We start from the raw sequence: 21,442 nt of genomic DNA, 5'->3' as shown, positions 1-21,442 counted from the left end.
ACGTATATATAACATTATAACCAGCACTTTCCATAAGTCCTCGAACATTTCTAAACAAGTTTTAACGACTTCTTAATTAGAGCGGATTGTATTCTCATGGGGGCAAGTTTGATATAGTCGAAACCATAAGGAAAAAATATTCCCGGTAACGCATTATTACACACTTATGTTTAGCAGGATGTGTGACATTTTGTTTCTACACGACCCAAAGCTATTACAGCAGAACTAGTCGTCGCGCGGCCTATGGAACTGTTTTACCAACACGCAATTTGACTTACATGTATCGTTTACAAAATGCAAAAAAAAAAAAAACTGGTTATTGAGTGGCGTCACTTCTATGTTCTTAAACGTTTTGTTGTTATAAAGAACAGTTTTGAAAATTCTGGTTTTATTTTTACCCATTACCAAAACCACCAAAAACGTGGTAGATTTCCTTTAGTTTGTCTTTATTTTCGTGGGGGAAATTACGTTTGAAACATCCATCTTATACTGATTTGCAAAGGCCTTTGTTAAGCAACATATAACCAAGGATCTCAAACTGCGTTTATATGCGTCTTGCAGCCAGCTTATAGAAGAGTTCCATCAAAATCCATCATACGGTGTATAGAGTATTCCGGTCCTCTGACGTATATGGTATGTCGTCAACCCCACCTGTCCATGATTGCATATTGACAGTTTTCTCATGATGTATGACGCACGTAATTCATCTAAAGTCCCAAAATTTTAATTTTTTAGTTAATTTGTACTTTCCAGGTGCGTGCACTAAAAATTCAACGGCAGGTGCCACGTCTTTATTGTCACAGTGTCCCTTTTATTTTGAAATGCTGCAACACTTTATTTTATCTAAAAGTTTACCACTTCAATTTTTGTAAGTTGATAGGTCAATACAAAACCCTTTCCCATAAGGCTGCGAATTGTACAAAGCTTCAATTAAACAGACGCTATAGATTTGCGATTTTAGGTCGAATTCGAGTAGAACGCAAAAACGCCGCTTGGACACAATAAACTATACCCAGAAGTCAGTGGCTCGAAAACTTTTTTTGAATGCATATACAAAAATAGCGCAGGTATTTCAGAAAACGTATTATACGTGACGTCTGGCCTTGCACAGATGTGACATGTAGGCAGATCGTTGAACCTTCAACCTAAAAAAAGTTTTTTTTCTCACGAACTGCGAATATAATAATCCTTATTGATGTTAAGCCTATTAGGCATAATGCTATTACCGATCTATGCCTCTCTGCAAATAACACATTTTTTCATGATGAATGTAAACCGCGGATTTTCATTGATGCTAGCTCACATTCTTTTCAGGACTCTAATGGTATATTTGCGTTTTTAGTGCAACATCAGCTTTCTTTTTTTAGCAAGGTGGAGCAAATTCTATTAAAAAAATTAATGTCAAACCTTTTTTACGCTCCAGCATCGCCTAGTGGCAAAATGAGTCATGATTTGAAAATTTTGCCGAGGTTGCCAATGTGTTGGGTTAATTATAGCCAAAGCTTTTTATTCGAACGCCGGTACCCTCTTGGCAAACTACAGACCGCGGGCCGGGCTCGGCACGCCAAATAATCTAATCCAGCTCGCGGCTATCTTTATATTGATCTTTTTTTAGGCAAAATAAGCCTTTACGTGTTTTTTTAGAATATTTTATTAAACAAATTACACTTGAAAGACAAAACATTGACAAAACAAGCATAGAAATAGTTTTATTTGAATTGGATCACATTTCATATTACGTGTTTATCTTAAATCCCTATTGACCCGGCCCTGTATAACGTTTTCTCTGTCCCATGCGACCCGTTGATAAATATAATTGCGCAACCCTGCTGGAGACAGGGGCGAATCCAGAGGGCCATCAGGCTATAACCCCCCAAAACTATATTTTTGTCATCTTTTCCTACGTGGATACAATTTTTTTGCGCTTCTTGCGATTCGTCCAGGGTTCGCTGCACTATACGCACGAGTTTGCTCGAAAACAACCATTTTTTGAAGATTATTTTTTTTATTTTTGACGTCATCCGGTGTAAAGATCTCGGATTCTGGGGTCACAATTAAACTTACAGATACACTGAGGACTATATATAATACTTTAGACTTGTTTAGGATAAATTTGGAAAAGCATAGCATTCAGTTCCATGTGGGTTTTATTCAAAATCAACAAATTGTAACACTCAAAAAATATGAAGGCATGGAAATTTTAAGATGATGTTATAAAGTTGCATCATACGATGAGGTAACGAAACGACTATATAAAAAATACATACTTTTCCGAGCAAACTATCACAAGCTAATGACGCAAAGCGGTTGCAGAAAGAAAAAAATATGTAGCATGAAACTTCGTACAATGCGTCACCGGATATGAGACGTCGTTGAGCGAATTTGGGACATGGCATGATGGTAGCGAGGTATTTTTGATCCGGTACGCGTTAGTTGGTTTACATTATTATTGAATCAATGAATATTGTGATTAAAGCTTCTTTTAGGAAAGTAGAAATGCGGTATTTCAATTGCCCACCTAATTTGATTACAGCAATACATAAATATGAGCAAATTGCGCTTTATAACGTTTCTCGAAGACTGGCTGGTATATAGGGAATTGAGCCGTTTGATTTATTCGGTTCATGTTTAAGATATTTTCAAATTCCGGTTCAGTTCCGGTTTCGTTTAGAAGGAAATTGAAAGTTCAGATTCAGCTCCGTTTCTAACAAAGTTATTTTAAAAATAGTTTATAAAGTGCCGGTTTCGGTTCAATGAAATGATTTTACAGTCAACTAAAAACTTATAGCCTAGACTTTACCTTAAATAGCATTCATACGTTATGTAAACCCACGTTTAATCTAATGCATAAAAATTAAATATCTAAGAACGTAAAACTTTTTTAACAAAAGAAGCAGTTGCTTTTAAACCCACAACAATAAACACGCCCCGTTTTTTAATGAATGTGCGATGTTGGTTAGGGCGATTTAGTCGTTGCTTTTATTACATTTTTGTCAGTTAATCTGAGATCGTTCGTTCATTCTATTTGAATAAGATAAACTGATGATGCCATTTATTTATATGGCAAAATGCATATTCATATAAAAAGCTCTGCGCTTCTCAAGCTATTAAACTGAGATATTGTATATTTAAAATATTCGAAACGAAAAAATCGCACTAAATATTTTGCTGCGCCACCATTAGCAAGTCATGCCGGAGTGAACAGCTTTTTGGTCTGTTTAGGTTCATTTAAGTTTCGAGTAACCTCCAGATAATCGGTTGAGTTCCGGTTCGACTCCTAATTTTTTAAATTCCGGTTTGAATCCTAATTTAAAAAAAACGGTTAAGGTTCGATTACGATTCGAATAAAATTAGCCCAAAACAGGTTCATAAAACTGTATAGATATATGTCGTTGCTTTGAGACAGGTTGAACGAAAGATTTTCGTTTTTTGGCCAAACTTATGGAATTTACTTGAGGAAGTCACTATAATATATTAAAACAGTTTTAATAATGTCACTTATTGGCGTTTGCGCATTTATAGCACCATTGCAAGAAAATAGTCAAAAAATGAATAAGAAAATAATGTTTTGCTAATTTTTGCGGGATTTTATTATTTTTAAATGTAGCGAAACAATTTTTTACTAATATTTTTACCTTCTGAAAAATGTTCCCTTTTAAGTGTATTGCTCATGCCCCTCCCCCCCCAAAAAAATAGTTATACGTGATAAAACATGTCGGTCTTTAGAAATATTTATAAACCAGTTGGTGGAGCACATTACCGAATTTTAAAATGGTGATTGGTTGTGATTAAGTTAAGTACACGGTGACGTTCGTTGACCAAGTTTGCGAAATCAGAAGTTTATAAATTACTGTGAAATATTTTAGAATGTATGTGCCGGAAAAATTGGCGCTGGTCTAAAATCGCACCACATTTTCGTCCAGGACTGGGGTATATATTGTTAGCAATATTACTAACATTATTTGGGCCAAGGTGCAAATTAGCGTTTGGGATAGGGTTTGTCAATTATTATTGTGAGATTTATTGTCCCATGATGATTTCTTCCTTGCAATTTCAATTTTGACGGTTTGTTTCACTATTGTAAAAAAGTCTTTGGGCACTGGTCTAAAATCCTACCACAACGCATATTATTTAGGTTAGGTAGGGTGTGGGTTTGGGTTAGGGTGGGTCAAGTATTATTATTAAATAATGAATATAATAACACTTGACCCACCCACACCCAAATGTTAACTCGCACTCTAACCCTGATATTGTGCGTAGGGTTCCTCTTTTTCCCGGATTTTTTCACTCCCGGGAATCGGGATTGAAAAATGAAACTTCCCGGGAATCCCGACGAAAAAATTATACCTAAAATTGCGTCATTATGACGTTTGAAATTATTTTATATTAGCTCCAAACATTTAATTAAGCTCATTTATATTCTGTAGTATTGCTTTCTGCCATCTTACAAGGTCTTAGTTTTAATTTAAAAACAGCGCATGCAGTACAATTTTTGGCGCTCCTTCACTTCTGCACATATAAATTTATGTAAAAAAACAAAAAAAATACTGCATACCATAACGCACAATATTTGGGAGCGTTTGGGTGAAGGCGGGTCAAGTGTTATTATATTTATTATTAATAACACCTGACCCACCCCCATTCAAACGCGAATCCGCACCCCAACCCAAATAATGTGCGTTATGGTATGCGGTATTTGCAGACCGTTTTTTTGCATAACTTTCTACGTGCAGAAGTGAAGGAGCGCCCTATTTTTTCTTCATATTAGTCAAAAACGACAATTTTTTTACGCCATTGCCAGTGCAATTCCCTCATATGCCCAACTGACTATTCTGCATTCCATGGCACTCACACCCGAGATATAGGGTGTGAAATATTGTGCAAATGTACAATCAAGGTTTGGCGCTGGTCTAGAATCCTACCACAACGAAACACCTTTTGGGTTAGGGTGCGGGTTAGCGTTTGGGTAAAGGTGGGTCAAGTATTATTATTAAATAAAGAATATAATAATACTTGACCCACCCACACCCAAACGCTAACCCGCAACCTAACTCAAATTTTGTGCGTTGATTTTAGAACTGTGGTAGGATTCTAGACCAGCGCCCAAGGTTTTTTGCACACTTGAGGTGCAGCAATTTAGCACATCTCAACCGTTTTCTGAATTTTGGTGCAAGGTACTTTTTGAAGTGCACACAAAACTGGTGGTCCCTATGACTGGTGAGTCGCTATGACCTACTGGACTCAATTTGTTATTCTCAACCAAATAATGTACAACTACAAAACCAATATAAAAAAAAAACCAATATAGTTCAAAATAATACCTACTTCTGTATGGGCTTTGATATTCTTATTACGTCTTACTACAACCTTCAACCATTATGCTCCAAAATATAAAAAAGCATGGCAGCTATGGTAAAAGTCCTTATCATTATAAAGTACTATGTTAATGCACTGAAGTAGAAAGTCTGGTTTAACCAGTGTCAAAACTTTTGCAGACAGTACACGGCATGCTATAAATTTTGGGGCAATTGTTGTTTGTGCGAGTTCGGACTGGTAGACACTTATCCGACTGGCGAGTGCAAATTTTAATTTATAATCAACACTGTATATAAAAGAACTTGGGACCTTAGTGTGAAATTATATGTTTGATGACATAATAAACAGTAATTTGCAACTTTGGTATACAAACTATGTCTGGATAGCGCACATTAAATTTAATAATATTTTAATAAAACTCTGAAGTCAGCTTAACCAAAATGTTTAGCTCAACTCAAACTTCTAGTTCTGGGTTCGGTCTTTAGGCCATAGACAAAGAGTGATAATATAATATTTTAATCGACAAAGATTAATAATCTTTACTTGTTAGGAAACGTAAGCATAACATAAATCTTGCAGTTGCATAAATAATAAAACAATTTAGGTCACAACTTAACAAGGTTGTGTCTGTGGTGGTTTTCTATAAACTTTCAAAGATGTCACCTACCACAGAAAATTTTAATAGCACAAGAGGGTGAATAATGATTGATAAATGCTTTACATTGCAGATCAGGGACAGTTTAATATTTAGATTCGATTAAATCCCTTGTTAGATGACATCTGATAAAAATAAGATGACATCTAAAAATGAAAATGGTGTTGCTTCAGAGGTAGAAGTAGCAAGTAAGAAAATAAAGTTAGATGAGGAATCCAATAAAGAAACTCGCAGTAGTTTTACAGGAGCCAAAGTTGTGTCTGTTCTCAATGACAAAAGAAGCCAAAAGGTACTGTTTCTTCATGGAAAATTTTCGGAAAACGAAAAAGAGGATGCTGTTTTCATTCTTGAAAGAAAACCTTTTGATACTTCACCAGAAGCACTTGAAAAATTACTGTCCGAAAACACAAAACTTGTGCCGGACTTAAAAAATGACGTCTACTCCACATTTTCTGCATTTCCTTCAGTGCAAAACGACATAAAAGCCACTGTGATTTGCCCAGCATCTGAAAAGCACATCAACAAATACAGAAAACAGAATATCTTTGTTGTGAAGGAAACAGCTGAAAATTACACAAACATCACTGTGCCACACATTGAGCAGCAATTCAAAGATAAAAAATTCAACATTCAATGGGTATACAACATCCTTGACCATAAAGCTGAAACAGAGAGGATTATATTTGAAGACAGTGACCCTGAAACCGGTTTTGTTCTACTTCCAGATATGAAGTGGGATACAAGCGATGTGAATTCGCTTTACGCAATTGCTCTGCCTCACAAGCGAGGCCTAAAGTCAATAAGGGATTTAAACAGTGACCATTTACCACTGCTGGATAATATACGCCAAAAGTCTCTTGCTGTAATAGCAGAAAAGTTTGGCATTCATTCTGATAGGCTTCGTGTATACTTTCACTATCAGCCTTCATTCTACCATTTACATGTTCACTTTAATCATATTGAGTTGGACTTGCCCGGAACCAGTGCCATGCGCGCGCACTTGCTTGATGATGTTATTGAAAATATAGAGGCAAAAGGAGACTTTTACCAAAAGCGTACCATGGTTATGACTCTTCAGGAAAGCGATAAGCTCTATGCTGCCTTAAAAAATTGCTGAAATCATGAACATTTTTCACATAAATGTTTTTTTTTACTCTTACTAATCAATAATGTTTTTTATACCAAGTTTGAATTATTGGTTTGTTTTCACTGCCTGTTTGTTAAAAAGTTGTGGACCTGTTTTCCTAAATGTGGCAAATTTTTGTGACAAGGCTTAAACTTGCTTTTGTTGTGTTGCAACATTCTGTCATCATTGTTGTGACTATTAACACCAACAGCCTTTATTAATGTGACAGGCATGTCATGCACAGTTGTGTATGTTTGTTGACATGCATACGGCCATGTTCCGTCTATAAGTCAATTCCAATTCATTTGCACCACTGCTGCCTGCTAAACTTTTTACAAAACATTTTCTGTACCAGGCGCATCAAACATTGTAGGGAATGAGGTTTGTTGTAAATATACCAATGATCAACTGACGGTGGGCAATTTATAAGTTTCAAGTGAAACGAGATGGGTGCCTTGTTTTCGAAATGGAAAGTAAGTGTTTAAAGTTTGCTGTAACTGTATGAGAGTTAGTTGGACTGTTTTTTTAGGTAATTTCCACTTGTATACAGTTTTGCATATCCATATAGTCAGTGTATTTTTTGTTCAGAAATCCAAAACTACAGTTGAGGTTTTGGAACAGATTGACAAAGATATATCAAAGTTGGAAAAATACAAAAGATCAAATTATGACACCGAAAAAAGGGTTCGTATTTAATTAGTAGTTTTGACTATTAGAAGTCAAAATATTTTTGCCACTTAAAATGCATATATATGTCATTAAAATGTATGTTGTAAAAAAATTAAAATCTTTGGATAAAATTTAAAAAGATTGATTTTATATAGAACTGGGCAACATTTTGAATGTTTTAAATCTTCTCTTTAATGTTGAAAAATAAATGTTATCTACTTCAATATGACTTCGACATTCCAACTGCATTTAACTAAAACCTTTAACCAATTTGCAATTTGTAAATAGTTTTACTTATGTTTATTCTACTCAGATTGTTATTTATTTTTAGCTTATTGGCCGTTTGATCTTTTATTCAATCATCCTGTGCATTATTGGTTGTCCTTTGTTGTACATTTTCTTTACCCCAAAAACTTCGCTTGACCGCCTATTGCAAGTATTGGCACCACTGTGTTTTGTTTTCATGTAAGTGTTAATAATATCATGTACATATACTTAACAATTGCTATGTACATATCTTCTTGCTCTCATGAATACCTAGATAAAGCTACAAGTTGTTTGTCACTTGTTAGCAGTTAGCACTTAAAGTTTTACTTATTCTCACAATATTTTCTGCCTACAAGAGCATGCAATACATACAAATATCTCAATAAACAAAGTAGCAATTAAATTGAGTAGTTCCATTGTAATATTTAAGGCTTTTAAAATGCTTAAAATGAAATATTTTTAATTAAGCAACTTAAAAAGGCACATCAATTTATACTGTTCATCTATGTTAAAAAAAACATGTGGTGAACTATTCCAATCTGTGACAACCATTATTCTTAAAAGCGATGTAAATGTATTTTTTAGGTTATTTTCCTATATATTCAAATTAAAAAAATAACATATTAATTATTTATGGCTAAGCATCCCCACAAGAAGTTATTAACAATATTGAATTTTTTAGAATTTATTTTTTGAAGCGCTTTCTTCATTGGTGGTTTATTCGCAAGATCCGCTACAATGGTAAATATATTTCTTGTTAAATAAAAGTATATATATATCGCTGCTAGTTTATTTTAATTGCTTTATATTTAGAAACGCAATTGGAACTTTTGAGAGACAAAAGAAAAGATATTGTAAGTTTTTTTACTTGGTATTGTAATTTTTACAATGTTTAGCTTAACTTATGTTTTTAAATTTATTCCTTATTTTTTTTTTTTGTAAACCAATAGCTCGAGAACGTCATGGAAACAGAAACATACAAGAGAGCAAAGGAAATTCTGGAGAAATTCGATCCGGAAACAAAGAGAAAACTGGAAGAAGAGAGAACAAGAAGAGAAACACCTCAGCCATCTCCTACACCTGGTTCAGGTTATTTTGTGCAATATTTTTGATTAAAACTGTCCTATGCATATAAATAAAAGGGGAAAAACATACTTTATTCTTAGTGGCAATTTTTCTGGTATTATATGGTATCTTATTTTACAAACGTAATTCAGTAGTTTAATCGCTAGAAGTCAAACAAATAAACTTCATGTAACATAAAAATCTTTGTAGCATAATGGTTAGATGTTGTAGTAAAACGTAATAAAAATATCAAAGCCCATACAGAAGTTGATATCATTTTGAACTTTTCAAATAACTCTTTATTCATTTTAAATGAATAAAGGTAGAATAATAATATTTTTTTATTTTCCTGAATGTTGCATTCTTGTTATAGACCTACGCCGGAGAAATGTCAGTCCTAATGCACAAGGACAAATTCGACCAACTTCACAGCCTGGCTCATCGGGCAACCCAATTTCCCCTAATCAGAGAAACAATGTTGGACCCACACCTCTTGGAACTCCTCTAATGACTAACAATGGTGCATTCAGAGGTATACTGTTTGTTTTTTGATTGTTTATTTTAGTGTGGTAAGCAAGTGTTTTTTATAATGCATCCATGCACTAAAAATACCTTAGAATAGATGTCACCAAGTAAAAAACCATGTAAAAAAATATAAAACAACAACATAAAAAAGTAAACCATTATCTAGGGAAGTTTATGGGAATTTATTTAATTACTTGGCTTCTTTCATTTATGTCTTTGCGTTGAGTTTAGGGCTAAAAACTTTTCATAGATGACCCTCTTAAAGCACTTTATGGGACACATTTGTTATGCAGACCCAACTTTTTAAATCGCCGGTCTAGATGAATACAATATACTATGCCAAAGTTGAATAAGTTTTTATGTGTGTGTGATATCCCATAATTACAGACTTCAACACCCCAGAATTATGTGTTACCCTAATGTATCTATCAGACAATTAATATTTATTGCCACAGGACCTCGTCCACCAGTTATTCTGCCTCGACCTTTGCTTGATCAAAACCGTACCACAATGGATAAGGTTTTGGAGTATCTTACTGGAGATGGGCCAGGAAATAGGTAATTGTTATGCAGCATATTTGTAAATTATTTTTCGCCAGATAAGTTGTCATTGTAAATTATTTTTTGTCCAATTTGTAACTATAGTTTTCCTTAAACATGTTCGCCAAAATTTAAGAATCAAGCCATCTTATGATATTTTTTTCACATTATTTTTAAATTAATCTACAATTGTTTGATTCTTAGTGAAAAAATATCGCTTATTAGAATCATTACAATTCAGAGTAATTGCAACCTTGTCTTCAAGCAAACTCATTTCCGACATTACCGGTTTGAGCTCTTGTTTTAACAAAACCGTGTACCTACCTAGATAATTCGTTGGCTCATATTTATTCTCACGTCTGGTTTTATCCGCAGATACGCGTTGATATGCAAGAACTGCTTTTCCCACAATGGAATGGCCCTACGCGAGGAGTTTGAGTTTCTGGGTAGGTTGTGTTTAATGTACATTTTTAGACCTTCTCATTTAAAAGTTAGGCAAAATTACACTATGCCCTGTAACAAACCATGTGTGATGAAACTTAAGCTAGGAAATTCTGAAGATACTAGACAGAGTGATGAGTAGAGCGTTGATACAAGGTACTCACATACTGAATGGGAACGCCAATCGGTTTATGATTAATATATTTAACAAAAAATCCTACAAGTCCCCGGTAATAATCATTAAATTAATTACTAGAAAATGTTAGTTTTGCAAATGTTTAAACCAATTACCAAATTTTCTGGCCACCCACGACAAGTTAAATTTTGCCAAATATTTTTTCCAGATATTTTCTGAAACACTTTTTTTCAATACTTTTCCTAAAAGTTGCGTAATTAGTTTTTTCATATATTTTCTGAAACAATTTTTTCAATACTTATCCTTTGAGTTGTGCATTTAGTTTTTTCAGATATTTTCTGAAACAATTTTTTCAATACTTTTCCTAAAAGTTGCCGCAATATCGCTATTACGGCCAAATTCGTTTAGTCCCTTAAAACCCAAACGCAATTCCCTCTTCCAAATTGTGCAGACTACCGCTGTGGCTACTGCCGCTTCTTCAACCCGGCTAAGAAGCAACGACCCAACGCGCCCGTCCTCCCCACACGACCCCCGCCCCCGCTCGCCCAAGAAAAATCGCCCTCACCTTCACCCAAGCCGCTTGACCAAGACAGCGGTCACGACGACTCGCCAACGTCTTCCAAAGAGTCAGAAACCGGTAAGTTTGGCTCGATTTTTTGTTAGATGCTCTATGCCAGGTGATGCCTTGTTACTTCAAAGAACGCTCTATTACAGTAGGCTTGTCAAGACAACAAATGGTCATTTTATTGTTTCCCTTGTGCGCGACAGCTACCGTAATGACGTAGCACATATTCGACCAGGTGAAATGTGGCGATCGACGTGTTGGCTACCCCTGTTTATGCGATAGAACAAGCGCATTTTTTTTTATTTCTTCTCGAACAATATTGATGGAAAGTTAACCGTGTTTTTTTTTGTCGCTCATTGCGGGTCACTTTAATGTCCTCGTTTTTCATTAAACAACATGGTGGTAACTGAATACTCCTAACACAATATCTGATTAATGGTAATAATGATTTAAAAAAATCCCATCATATAACACTTGTCTTTAAAAAGCGTTTACGAATTTTTTTGTCTTGTGCTTTAAATTTATGTAAGATAAGTTTGAGGGGGGTAAAACTTGAGCGGTGGTTGAACATGTTACAACAAATAGCCTGTCATCTCAAGAGATGTAAAAACATGTTATACCATCTAGCACACGACATCAAGTGTCTTTCTTAAAGTGTCCGTAACTCCCTAAATATGGTCGCTCTAATTTAAGCACAGTATCAATTTCTTAAACAAGTCTACCTGTTCGCCAGAGTAACAAGAATTGTTAATATTACCCGGGCATTAGTTTTTTTTTCTAAACACGTAACTCTGCTTTAAATGTTGCGGCTAACGAGGTTTTAACCCGATGTCAATGATTCAAAAATATTTACGTGTATATCTCTTGCCCCGACCTAGATTGCTGTTTTTCGCGTCGATTCCCCAGCTATTGACGATCAGCGTATAATTCACCTGTAAATTTAAAACGTAAATCGCGCAGAGCACGCGGACGCCGCCGCTGCATCGAAACTTCCAGAAGCGCCGCCGCCCGAAACACACGCTAAAAAGCTGGAATTCGACCGGATTGACGCGCTGTCTTCGGTCGATGAATCAAAAGAAAACGTCGACCCAATGGAAGTCGATCAGCCGGCGGAACCGGATTCAACCACCTTAAACCAGTCGAAGAATGACTAGTTATTTTCTTTTCGTATTGTTCTACGTTGTTCGCTTTAGTGCATAACCCCGTGGCCCGTGTGCGGTAGGCAAGGATGGTATTATTCAAAGCAGCATGACGCGGTAGCTCGATTTGTACGTTTTGGCGACCCGCTTTCGAAGTGTACGCGACTATTATATAATGGAATAATGATTTGTGTCCAATCTGCAAAGTTGTGGTTTGGCTCATGACACCGGAGTGTTTGGCGTGGTGGATCACCTTTGTGTCGTCCCGCATTTAGTCTTGTCCAGTCGGACAATGCCCAGAAAGCTGGTGGTCTTTTGTTTCTTATGAAAATGCTATTTCGTAGGGTAACACTTAATTACAAAAAATGATAATTTTTTTTTAAACTTTCCATAAATAATACCCTACTTTAAATCCGACAACTTCTCCGGCTTTATCTAATCCTGTTTCATAAAACCTTATTTAATGTATGGTGCAGGATTTTAGGTGTGTATTTCTGCACCTGAACTATCATAGTTGGTGGTTGATTGTTTTGTGTACACCCGGTAAATTTATGATTTTGTTAGTTAGTGTAACTGCCCAAAACCAAAGAATCCTCCTAATTTAAACGCTGCCATGTCTGACGTTCAGCTTACGTATAACAATTTTTTAATGTTGTCGAAAAATTGAAGGCAGGTTTTATGTGCTTTTTGTTAACTCCCACTTATTCTTTAGCTTGTGTGACTTTAGTCCTGCAATAACTTATATGGGCTGAGAATGGGCTTTACTTTATGGTATTGTAGGTATGACGCGTTACAACATAAATGCATACTTTCAATGTTTATTGTTATGTTCGAAATATTTTTCGTTTCGCCAACGTGTGCGGTGTGAGGTTTCCACTTCTTTAGTTGTGTACTTGCTATGTTTTTTTCCCAATTTTTTTCGTTTGAAAAACCTATCGTTCTTCGTTGACACGACTTGTCTGCTACACTAACCAACGACTCCTATATGCAGTCAACTTTAAGAACAATGGAGAGACTTGGCAGCAAATTAGCTTTTAACAAAACTAAGTCCTAATGATGAGGCAACCGAAATCGTTGTTTACGTGATAATTCCACATTAAAATAGCCCCATAACTACTCGGGACGGTTTAACCTTCCGGTTTGTAAATCTAATCCTCTTACGGCTAAAAGCCTTTTTGGACAAATGAGTTAACCAATTTATTAATTGCTCTAATAGGCCCAATGACTTGACTGGGACTTTATTTGGGCAATTGCTGACTTGAACTGGGCGTTGACTTGTTATTTTTTAAACGACTTAAGGTTTTTTTACAAATGACCCGACTTGGACGTAAGTCATTACAAAATGACTTGTTTATAACACTGACAAAAATGTCTGATTGTTGACGCAATAGTGACGCACTAAACCAGGGATGTCCAACATTTTATTATAGTGGGCCGCATTGACACTTGAAATAATTTAATGGGCCGCAGAACCTATTACGTTTCAAGATTAAGTATTGCTCTTTAGAATTATAACGAGCCTTTAGAATTATATATATATATATTTACCCATCCTATACTATTACTGCGCCCCTAAAAGCTGACTAGTACATTTTAATTAGGCTAATATTGAAGGTTTAAAATACTACTTGGGAGTGAAAATGACTAGCGGGCCGCACAAAAATTTTAGACGGGCCGCAGGTTGGACATCCCTGCACTAAACGTTCGGTCAAATTGCTTGCAAACGAAAACAAGGTGAAAAAACTTTACGATAGGGGCTTTTTAACAGCCGATTTACATAGCTTTAACCTTCGTTTTAGTCGAGCAGTGGCTGTAACTGTTGTTCTGCTGGGCACTGACCTGCCCTCAAAGAATGGTTACGCCAGATATTTACTGATAACAACATAAATCGTAATAAAATTCAAATCTTGAGTATTTTGATCAATTATGACACCAATATGAGTGGATTGCAGAAAATCCACCTTAGTTTAGTTGCGTAAATGGGTAAAATACAGGCTGTAGAGTCACAGCTGGACTCGGGACTCGACAAAATCTTGCATTTGGCCGGAGTCGGATTCGGGACTCGGGTGTATTTTTTTGGCCGTAGTCGGACTCGGGTTGTTTTTAACCGACTCCACAGCCCTGCCTGTTGGTACCGGTACTTAAAATATCATTGTGTAAAAGTTCTCTTAATGATGGAGAAGAATTGTTTCATTTTATTGTCAATAATGAAATAGCGTTTTAAAATAAGTTTTATTACGAGGTATGTCTTGAGTGCGATGTAAACAATTCACTTTTTGACTGGGTAGTGGGTATCCAACTTTTAAATTCGCACTTCTCTCTGCGGCTTAACAAAATACCCTTAATTATTTGTCAATTCAATATCCAAAGGTAAAATAATTGTTAAATTTTCAGTTGTTAACTAACTATTTTAAATCAGAAGGTCGCATTGCAGGGCAGGCAGAGAAGCCTGGTATTTGCATAATATTAAAAGTCATTTTGGTACATTTGCTAATTAGCTGTCAGCACACTATATGAATTTAACTTGCTTCTTAACTTGTTTATTTTGTGAATTCTCAATATTTTGTCGAACACGAATTGAGCGGTTCGAACCATTCAAAAATGAATTTGACTTGCATTTTTGCTCAGAATGCACCTCTTATGTTTTACAACAGGCATCACCAAAATACGGAAAAAAATACCGCCGGGTCAAACAATCCGTTTCGCGATACATTTCCTTATTAAAGATGAAGTACTTCAGTTAAAATGTTGTCAGATGCAATTCAAATGAAATGTTAAACTTTAGGCAAATTTAGTAAGGCTCTGCACAGTTTTTCTTTCATGGTAATCATTATTTATAGGCTATTGTTTGTATAATTGGACTCCAGAAGACAGAAAATAAGAAATAAGACAGAAATAAGAACAACTTTAAAATAAAAAACACTTCGGAAGAAGACCAAAATAGGCTCAAGAACTAATAGTCGTTAAGCCGTCCAAATCGGAGTAAGCCCTAAATTCGACGGAATAAAAACTAAATGGTCAGAATCAGGCCCTACCCTAAACTCCACTCCTAAATACATAACCGACTCCCCTAATAATAAACCCTAACCCAATTTCTAACCCCAAACAGAGGCAAACAATCCGGTGCCAAAACAGTGGCGCCGGTCGAACTAGGGAGTTCAAACGTCGACACTAAAACTGCTTAAGTCATTATGATGGAATAATGGGTCGCCAACGAGAAACCAATCCTTGGGTTATGGCCTACAACGAGTTACATACTAAATCTATTAAATTCCACCTCGGAAGTTTAAAACGGAAAATAAAAATGTTTTTAGTTGTCTTTCTCTGCACGCATTTGTTGAAGCGTATTATTGCTGCACATTTTAAAGGGAAGGCCTACTCGCTTCCTCTAAAACACTTTGCACGACCCCAGTTTTAGGAGCCCTGGAATGGACAGCTTTTACAAAGATTAAGAGAAATTCTTTCCTGAATTTTGTTTATTTTATAGCATTTCTAGAGAGACAAGTAGCTCTTCAGCGAATGTGAATGTGAGCTGTTCTAACGGGTGCTACAGGTTAATAAAAATCTGTGATTGAAGGGTCAGTGGTTCGCCATCTCTAGATTATGGAGTGATCAAGCAGCACCGCTTGGGTAGACTTAAACCTATATTTTTCTGTTATTTTGTTGCACTTTGATCGGTGATATTCGAACTGAAACAGGATTTTTAACATGTACATTCTGTGCCAAGCCTTTCTGTGAGTCGCACTGATCACGATAACGACACACAATATAATACACCGGATGGCTTGCAGACAATCGCGCAACTCGAAAAACAACTATCCTACGGAGACTTTGAACAGAAGACCTCCAAAAACGACCATAGCACCGTTGCCAGTTACATCCTTTCCGCAATTAAAACCTTACAGCCCGTATCCAGTAACTGAAACCTACGTGTTCTGTTTATACACAATATGCAAATTGCGTGATGAAGCACTTAGGCAGTCGTAATGGTTATATTTGTTAACCAACCCCGAAAAATTCAGCAAGACATTCCGCTGAAAAAGTATGAGCTACGGAAATCAGTGAGCGAAATTTTATGTATTTCCTCTTCAGTTTTGTTGGGACAGTAACCACCTACTATGATTATTCCTAGCCACTTATCCACCAGCATAATATTCAAGAAAATTTATTTTCCAAACAGCGCAAATTGCTTTTTAGTACCCTGTTTTTATGGGATTGGATTCACCTAACTACGCACAAACTTGCCAAAAAACGATTCACGTGAGCCCTACTGAACAGAAAAACAACCCAACTCTTGGGTGTACGGGGATTTATTGAGAAGAAACGCTCTACTCTTTCTTGGAGGCCTCGTCTTCCTTGGCCAAAGCAGAAAGCATTTCCTTCTTCTTGAGAGCAATCCTTTCTTCTCTTCGCCTTCGGACATCTTTGTTCTTGAGACGACGAGCGCTCGCTTGATCACTAATGAACGCAACCCGTAAATAAGTGGGCAAGAAAAAAGACCAAAAACTTAATGCTTAAAGGGTGAATTTATCTATCAGTGGGATAAATACAGTGGTCCATTTTGTATTGCTTGCTGAGGTTGACACAAAAGTGACACTACTTATATTTATCTTGGTGTTTTATTATGGTGGTCTGCAGAGTGCTAGACAAAATGCAGGGTTATATGTTATATCATTAGGAATTTTATAAGCTATTTTTGCTGTAACTGGCAAAACTGTGTTCGTCGGTTACAAGTAAAAATTTGTAGGATTCAGTTTACTGGAAATGAAAAAAACTTCCTACTTACGCGAACATCTTGGCTCTGGCATTCTTTGCCTTTTGCTTGTGGATGTGCTCCATGAGGATACGCTTGTTCTTAAAGCCGTTACCCTTCACTTTCAAGTACAACGTATGGTACCTGTGATAAAACGTATAAATTAAAGAACCTATACCGGAGTTGAGTGCAGTTCAGCAAAAAGTAAACGCGGATAGCTTAAAATATAGGTTTTAATTTAAAACCACCAATGCAAGAAGTTACGATAACAATGTAATACTAGTTAATAGCATTTAAACATTGGTTGGAAAACTGTGGGCCACAGTCAAAATGTGGATCTTTGAGCCATTTTTTAATTGTTGTGAACTGTGGGCTATTATTTATTATTTCAATTTTACTATGTTGTTGTAAGCTGCGTTATAGCCGTACCATTTATTCATTGTACTTTATTTAATAAATATTGTGGCTAAGAGTGCTTATTTCAGCTAAATTTGGCATCATAGGGCCAGCAGGCAAAGGTCCCCCAAATAGTACTTCTAGCCAAGTATAACTATGTAAATACAATATTTTTTCACTCTTCGCGCTTTTTAATATTAATTAAATGTGTTCAGCCCAAAGCCACTATGCTTACTATTGCATGTTACACTGTGCGACTTATAAAAAAAGGACCATTATATGTTACGTAATCAGTTAGACTATTTACACCGCTATTTTGAGCAATATTTGAATCTCTGTTTTGTGCCTCATGTGATCCTTTTGATTAATGTTTTGCCAGTTTAACAAGTAAACACATTATTTTTTGTTCATACTAAACAAGTTATTGGTAACAGTCAAAATAAGTGATAATTCGTCAATCTGCAGTTAACAACCAATGGAGATCTGAAGCACCATGGAATATGCTGCACAAATCAGGTTTTGTATGAAATGCAACTTGCCACTGTGAAAAGTATGGCAAGTGCACCCGCAATTTTTTTCAACCTTTTAAAAGTGCACCCTGAAAAAAATCTGAACTGCACCCTAAATGTAAAACACTTGTGCACCCTTATTTATTGCATCTGTATATGTTTAAAGTGCAATGTATGCAATACAAAGAGCATAGTAAAATCATAAAGAGCCCCCAGAGATCTCATCGAGATCTGCCATACTTTCCATACTGGCTTGCAAGCAATCATTGGCATAGTGTTTCACAGGACTGTCATACATTTGGCCCGAATATTTAAAAAATAAAACACTGGGTCCTTTACAATCTGATAGACAGTGTTTTAGTAAGATTATTGAACATTAAATATCACCCTGCCTTAAAACATAAACAATTAACAAAATGCCTCACATGTGTTTGTCGATTTTCTTTGCTTCCCGGTACTTGCGCAGAAGTCGGCGCAAAACTCTCATGCGCCGCATCCACACAACCTTTTCAGGCATACGGGCATTTGCAGTACCCTTTCGTTTACCTTCATAAGATTTACAAATTAGATTAGACTGTGAAGAATAAATGGCAGCATTTCATGCAGATTTAATACACTTAAATTTAAGTAAATCTATTCACACAACTGCAACTGTCAAGATTTTAACCATTGAAAAAATTATGCAAAGAACACACCAGGCAAAATGCAAAAAAAATGGTGCCAAATTCTAATCTAAGTTATACAGTTATCTTGTGTAAAAAATCTCAGGGTAGGTAAAATACATTTAATTTTTTTGGGTACCACTTAATCAGTGAAAAACTAGTCCAGTGGCCTTACAATACTTTACACAGAGAACGATAAAACTAAAACCCTGGGTAAAACCAGGATCAGACTTTTTAAATATGTTTAGCCTATAAAGTAACGTACATATACATAGAAAAATATTATATATGCGTCAGCAGACTCAGCAGAACAGTGATCAGAAACCTGCTGCCAATGGTTTTGGATTTCATAAAGAAACACCCTTTACCAGAGAACAGTCGCAACATCCGTCTCGTCACATATAATTCAAGTTAAAAAGCTTTAGTTTTACTTTACCTCTGCCAGTGTGGCGTCCCTTTCTCCTGGCAATGGTGTTCTTACGGACACGGGCCCTCGAGTGGACGGCAACTGGTTTGCGAATAATCAAACCATCTTTGACCAGTTTCCGGATGTTTTGCCCTGAAACAACAAAAGTTTACTTTAAGCTATTTTTTATCATTAGAGCTATTTCTCAAAGGTTTAAACAATGTTAGGACAATAGATCGTTTGTTGTTATAGTTTTGCAATAAAACAAAAAGGTTGGATCCATGGAGAAAAAATAACTATTAGCCTAAAATACTATTGTGTTATACAAATCTCGTTGTATAAAAAAATGGTAGTTTTAAAACAATATGCAGTTAATTCTTTAAAGTTTCCATATGTTTTGTCGTAGGCAGAAATAATTGATTTTATTACTGCATAAAACTATATATAGTTTATGTGCCCGTATTCTACAAAGAAAGCAGTTTTAATTAAATCCGTTCCATTGTCCTTTACTAAAACGAGCAGTTTGTATACTAATCTAACTATTGTGTTAACTTACGTGAGTTGGCATTGGAAATCATGGAAGTTTCATTTGGGTCGAGCCAAATCTTGTTCTTGCCACATTTCATAACAGCGGAGGCCAACCGCTTTTGCAGCCGAAGAGTACTATTAAAATAAAAAGCATTAGTTCTATAAATCAGATTAACGTTTCACATGCTTGAGATTACGTTATAAGTAACAGTTAAAGTATAAAACGAATTGTATGATATTATGTATTGAAGTACAATCAAGGGATTTGTGTATTTGTAGGTGAACAATTCGACATCCAATTACTGGTTAAAAGCATTTATTATATTAAAAATAATGAAAACAAACCTCATGATTGTTCACGGGTACCACAGCACGGGGAAAAAGACCCGGATGTTTCTAGTCCAGCAACAGCAGAAAATTAATTGGATGAGTGTAATGTAAACCGAAGCACGCTTTCTTATTACTAAATATTTCTTAGCTTTTGGGTCAGTTATGGCGAGGTTACTAGTTTAAACTTATTCAACAATTTTAATCTGTATTTATAGGATTTTTTTAAAACACAATTTTAAAAAACTTGGCACTTATACTTATTAAAGTTTAAATAAATGCATGGCCGCATATTAGAAATTCCAATATTCCGCACCAATGGTCTCACATTACAAGCGCCATTTTTAATCACTAACTCGTTATGTTATGGATTAATAACATACCGTGGCACATCCAGGGAGTTTACTTTACCTGTGTTTCTAACAATGAAATTTGATAACACGTTTTCGCGAAAAATATGTACCTTTGCGATTACTTCAAATTAGATAAAACGAAAATATATTAATAAATAGGCTCAAACTCTTTTTTTCCTATTCTCGTGGATGCCCCCTGTAAATCTCTATAGCAAGAAGAGTGTTTAATCACATAAAACCAGTGTTTTTGCACTAACAGACTCAATAATAGTAGTAAACGACGGATTGACTTGCGTAATGTAATAAATCATTCTCAAAATGTTTTTTTACCCTTTAGTTAGGCTAGCAGAACGCTTGGGTCGAAATAAAACTTCTCGAAGACTACGTCAACCTTTCTAATTTACACTTCAAATAACTGGATAAGTGCGACATAGAAACAACTAACAGACCCCGACAACGTTCATCCAACTCTTATGGTGTTGTTGTCAGACATTTTGTCGGATCGACATTTGAGGCATAATCTTCAGTATTGCGGTAAGACATTTTCTCAAAAAGTTGCATATGTGGAAACCACAAACCACCTATTTGCTACAAAAGGTTGTGGTAATTACTGTCTCTAGTCAACTATTGAAAAAAAAACATGAGTTTGTTGAGTTTTACTAATTTGAAAAGCGCACAAACATGATACTTGTTTACGACAGACATTTGTACCTTTTATAACAAAAAAGGTTAGGCTAAGAATTGTATAGATAAGAACAACGAAGGGCAGCACTACACTTTAATAAGGCTTTGCTATAACTTTTGTGACTTGTAACAAGTATATGCAAAAGTATTAGTGTTTAATGGCACGACCATGTCTTCAGTTTTGCCATCTGTTCGCACCAAGACTGGCGCAATTGCAAACCATTCATTCCAGCAGCCGGCAAAGTGGGCCTGTCGTCAAAGTGACAGAACGCAGGTTGGGCATCGAGTGTGTATGACGTCATGGCGATACGCAATCGTCACCTTGGGCATTTTTTCCCGTTCAACATCGCCATAATAAAAGCGCTGCAACGTACAAGATC

The 21,442-nt window shown here is 35.8% G+C and overlaps 3 protein-coding genes across 4 annotated transcripts; 2 read left to right on the top strand and 1 right to left on the bottom strand.

Annotated features, from left to right (window-relative positions):
* The first annotated feature begins 6,048 nt into the window (after window positions 1-6,048).
* Window positions 6,049-7,099, top strand: LOC146145416 (m7GpppX diphosphatase-like). Its single transcript, XM_083389560.1, has one exon. It carries the CDS (start codon window positions 6,090-6,092, stop codon window positions 7,086-7,088), a length of 999 nt encoding a protein of 332 aa, XP_083245686.1. The 5' UTR covers window positions 6,049-6,089; the 3' UTR covers window positions 7,089-7,099.
* A 330-nt stretch (window positions 7,100-7,429) lies between these two features.
* LOC146145415 (endoplasmic reticulum junction formation protein lunapark-B-like) lies at window positions 7,430-13,409 on the top strand. Of its 2 annotated transcripts, none has more exons than XM_083389559.1 (11): window positions 7,430-7,570; window positions 7,686-7,781; window positions 8,098-8,231; window positions 8,716-8,774; window positions 8,847-8,887; window positions 8,984-9,122; window positions 9,472-9,630; window positions 10,079-10,181; window positions 10,539-10,609; window positions 11,192-11,377; window positions 12,266-13,409. In XM_083389559.1, exons 1-11 carry the CDS (start codon window positions 7,544-7,546, stop codon window positions 12,457-12,459), a joined length of 1,209 nt encoding a protein of 402 aa, XP_083245685.1. In that variant the 5' UTR covers window positions 7,430-7,543; the 3' UTR covers window positions 12,460-13,409. The 2 variants fall into 2 exon arrangements, with proteins under 2 accessions (XP_083245685.1, XP_083245684.1); XM_083389558.1 differs by having other exon boundaries at window positions 7,470-7,570; window positions 7,627-7,781.
* A 3,327-nt stretch (window positions 13,410-16,736) lies between these two features.
* Window positions 16,737-20,099, bottom strand: LOC146145414 (large ribosomal subunit protein eL19-like). Its single transcript, XM_083389805.1, has 6 exons — window positions 20,044-20,099; window positions 19,727-19,833; window positions 19,201-19,323; window positions 18,528-18,648; window positions 17,231-17,341; window positions 16,737-16,902 (listed from the first exon to the last, which is right to left on the bottom strand). Exons 1-6 carry the CDS (start codon window positions 20,046-20,048, stop codon window positions 16,773-16,775), a joined length of 597 nt encoding a protein of 198 aa, XP_083245931.1. The 5' UTR covers window positions 20,049-20,099; the 3' UTR covers window positions 16,737-16,772.
* Between the last annotated feature and the right edge of the window lie 1,343 nt (window positions 20,100-21,442).

Source organism: Ascidiella aspersa, chromosome 5, assembly GCF_963924565.1.
Source record: "Ascidiella aspersa chromosome 5, kaAscAspe10.2, whole genome shotgun sequence".
Taxonomy (NCBI): domain Eukaryota; kingdom Metazoa; phylum Chordata; class Ascidiacea; order Phlebobranchia; family Ascidiidae; genus Ascidiella; species Ascidiella aspersa.
The sequence above is the reverse complement of the archived record's forward strand: the minus strand, read 5'-3'. Positions and strand labels throughout refer to the sequence as shown.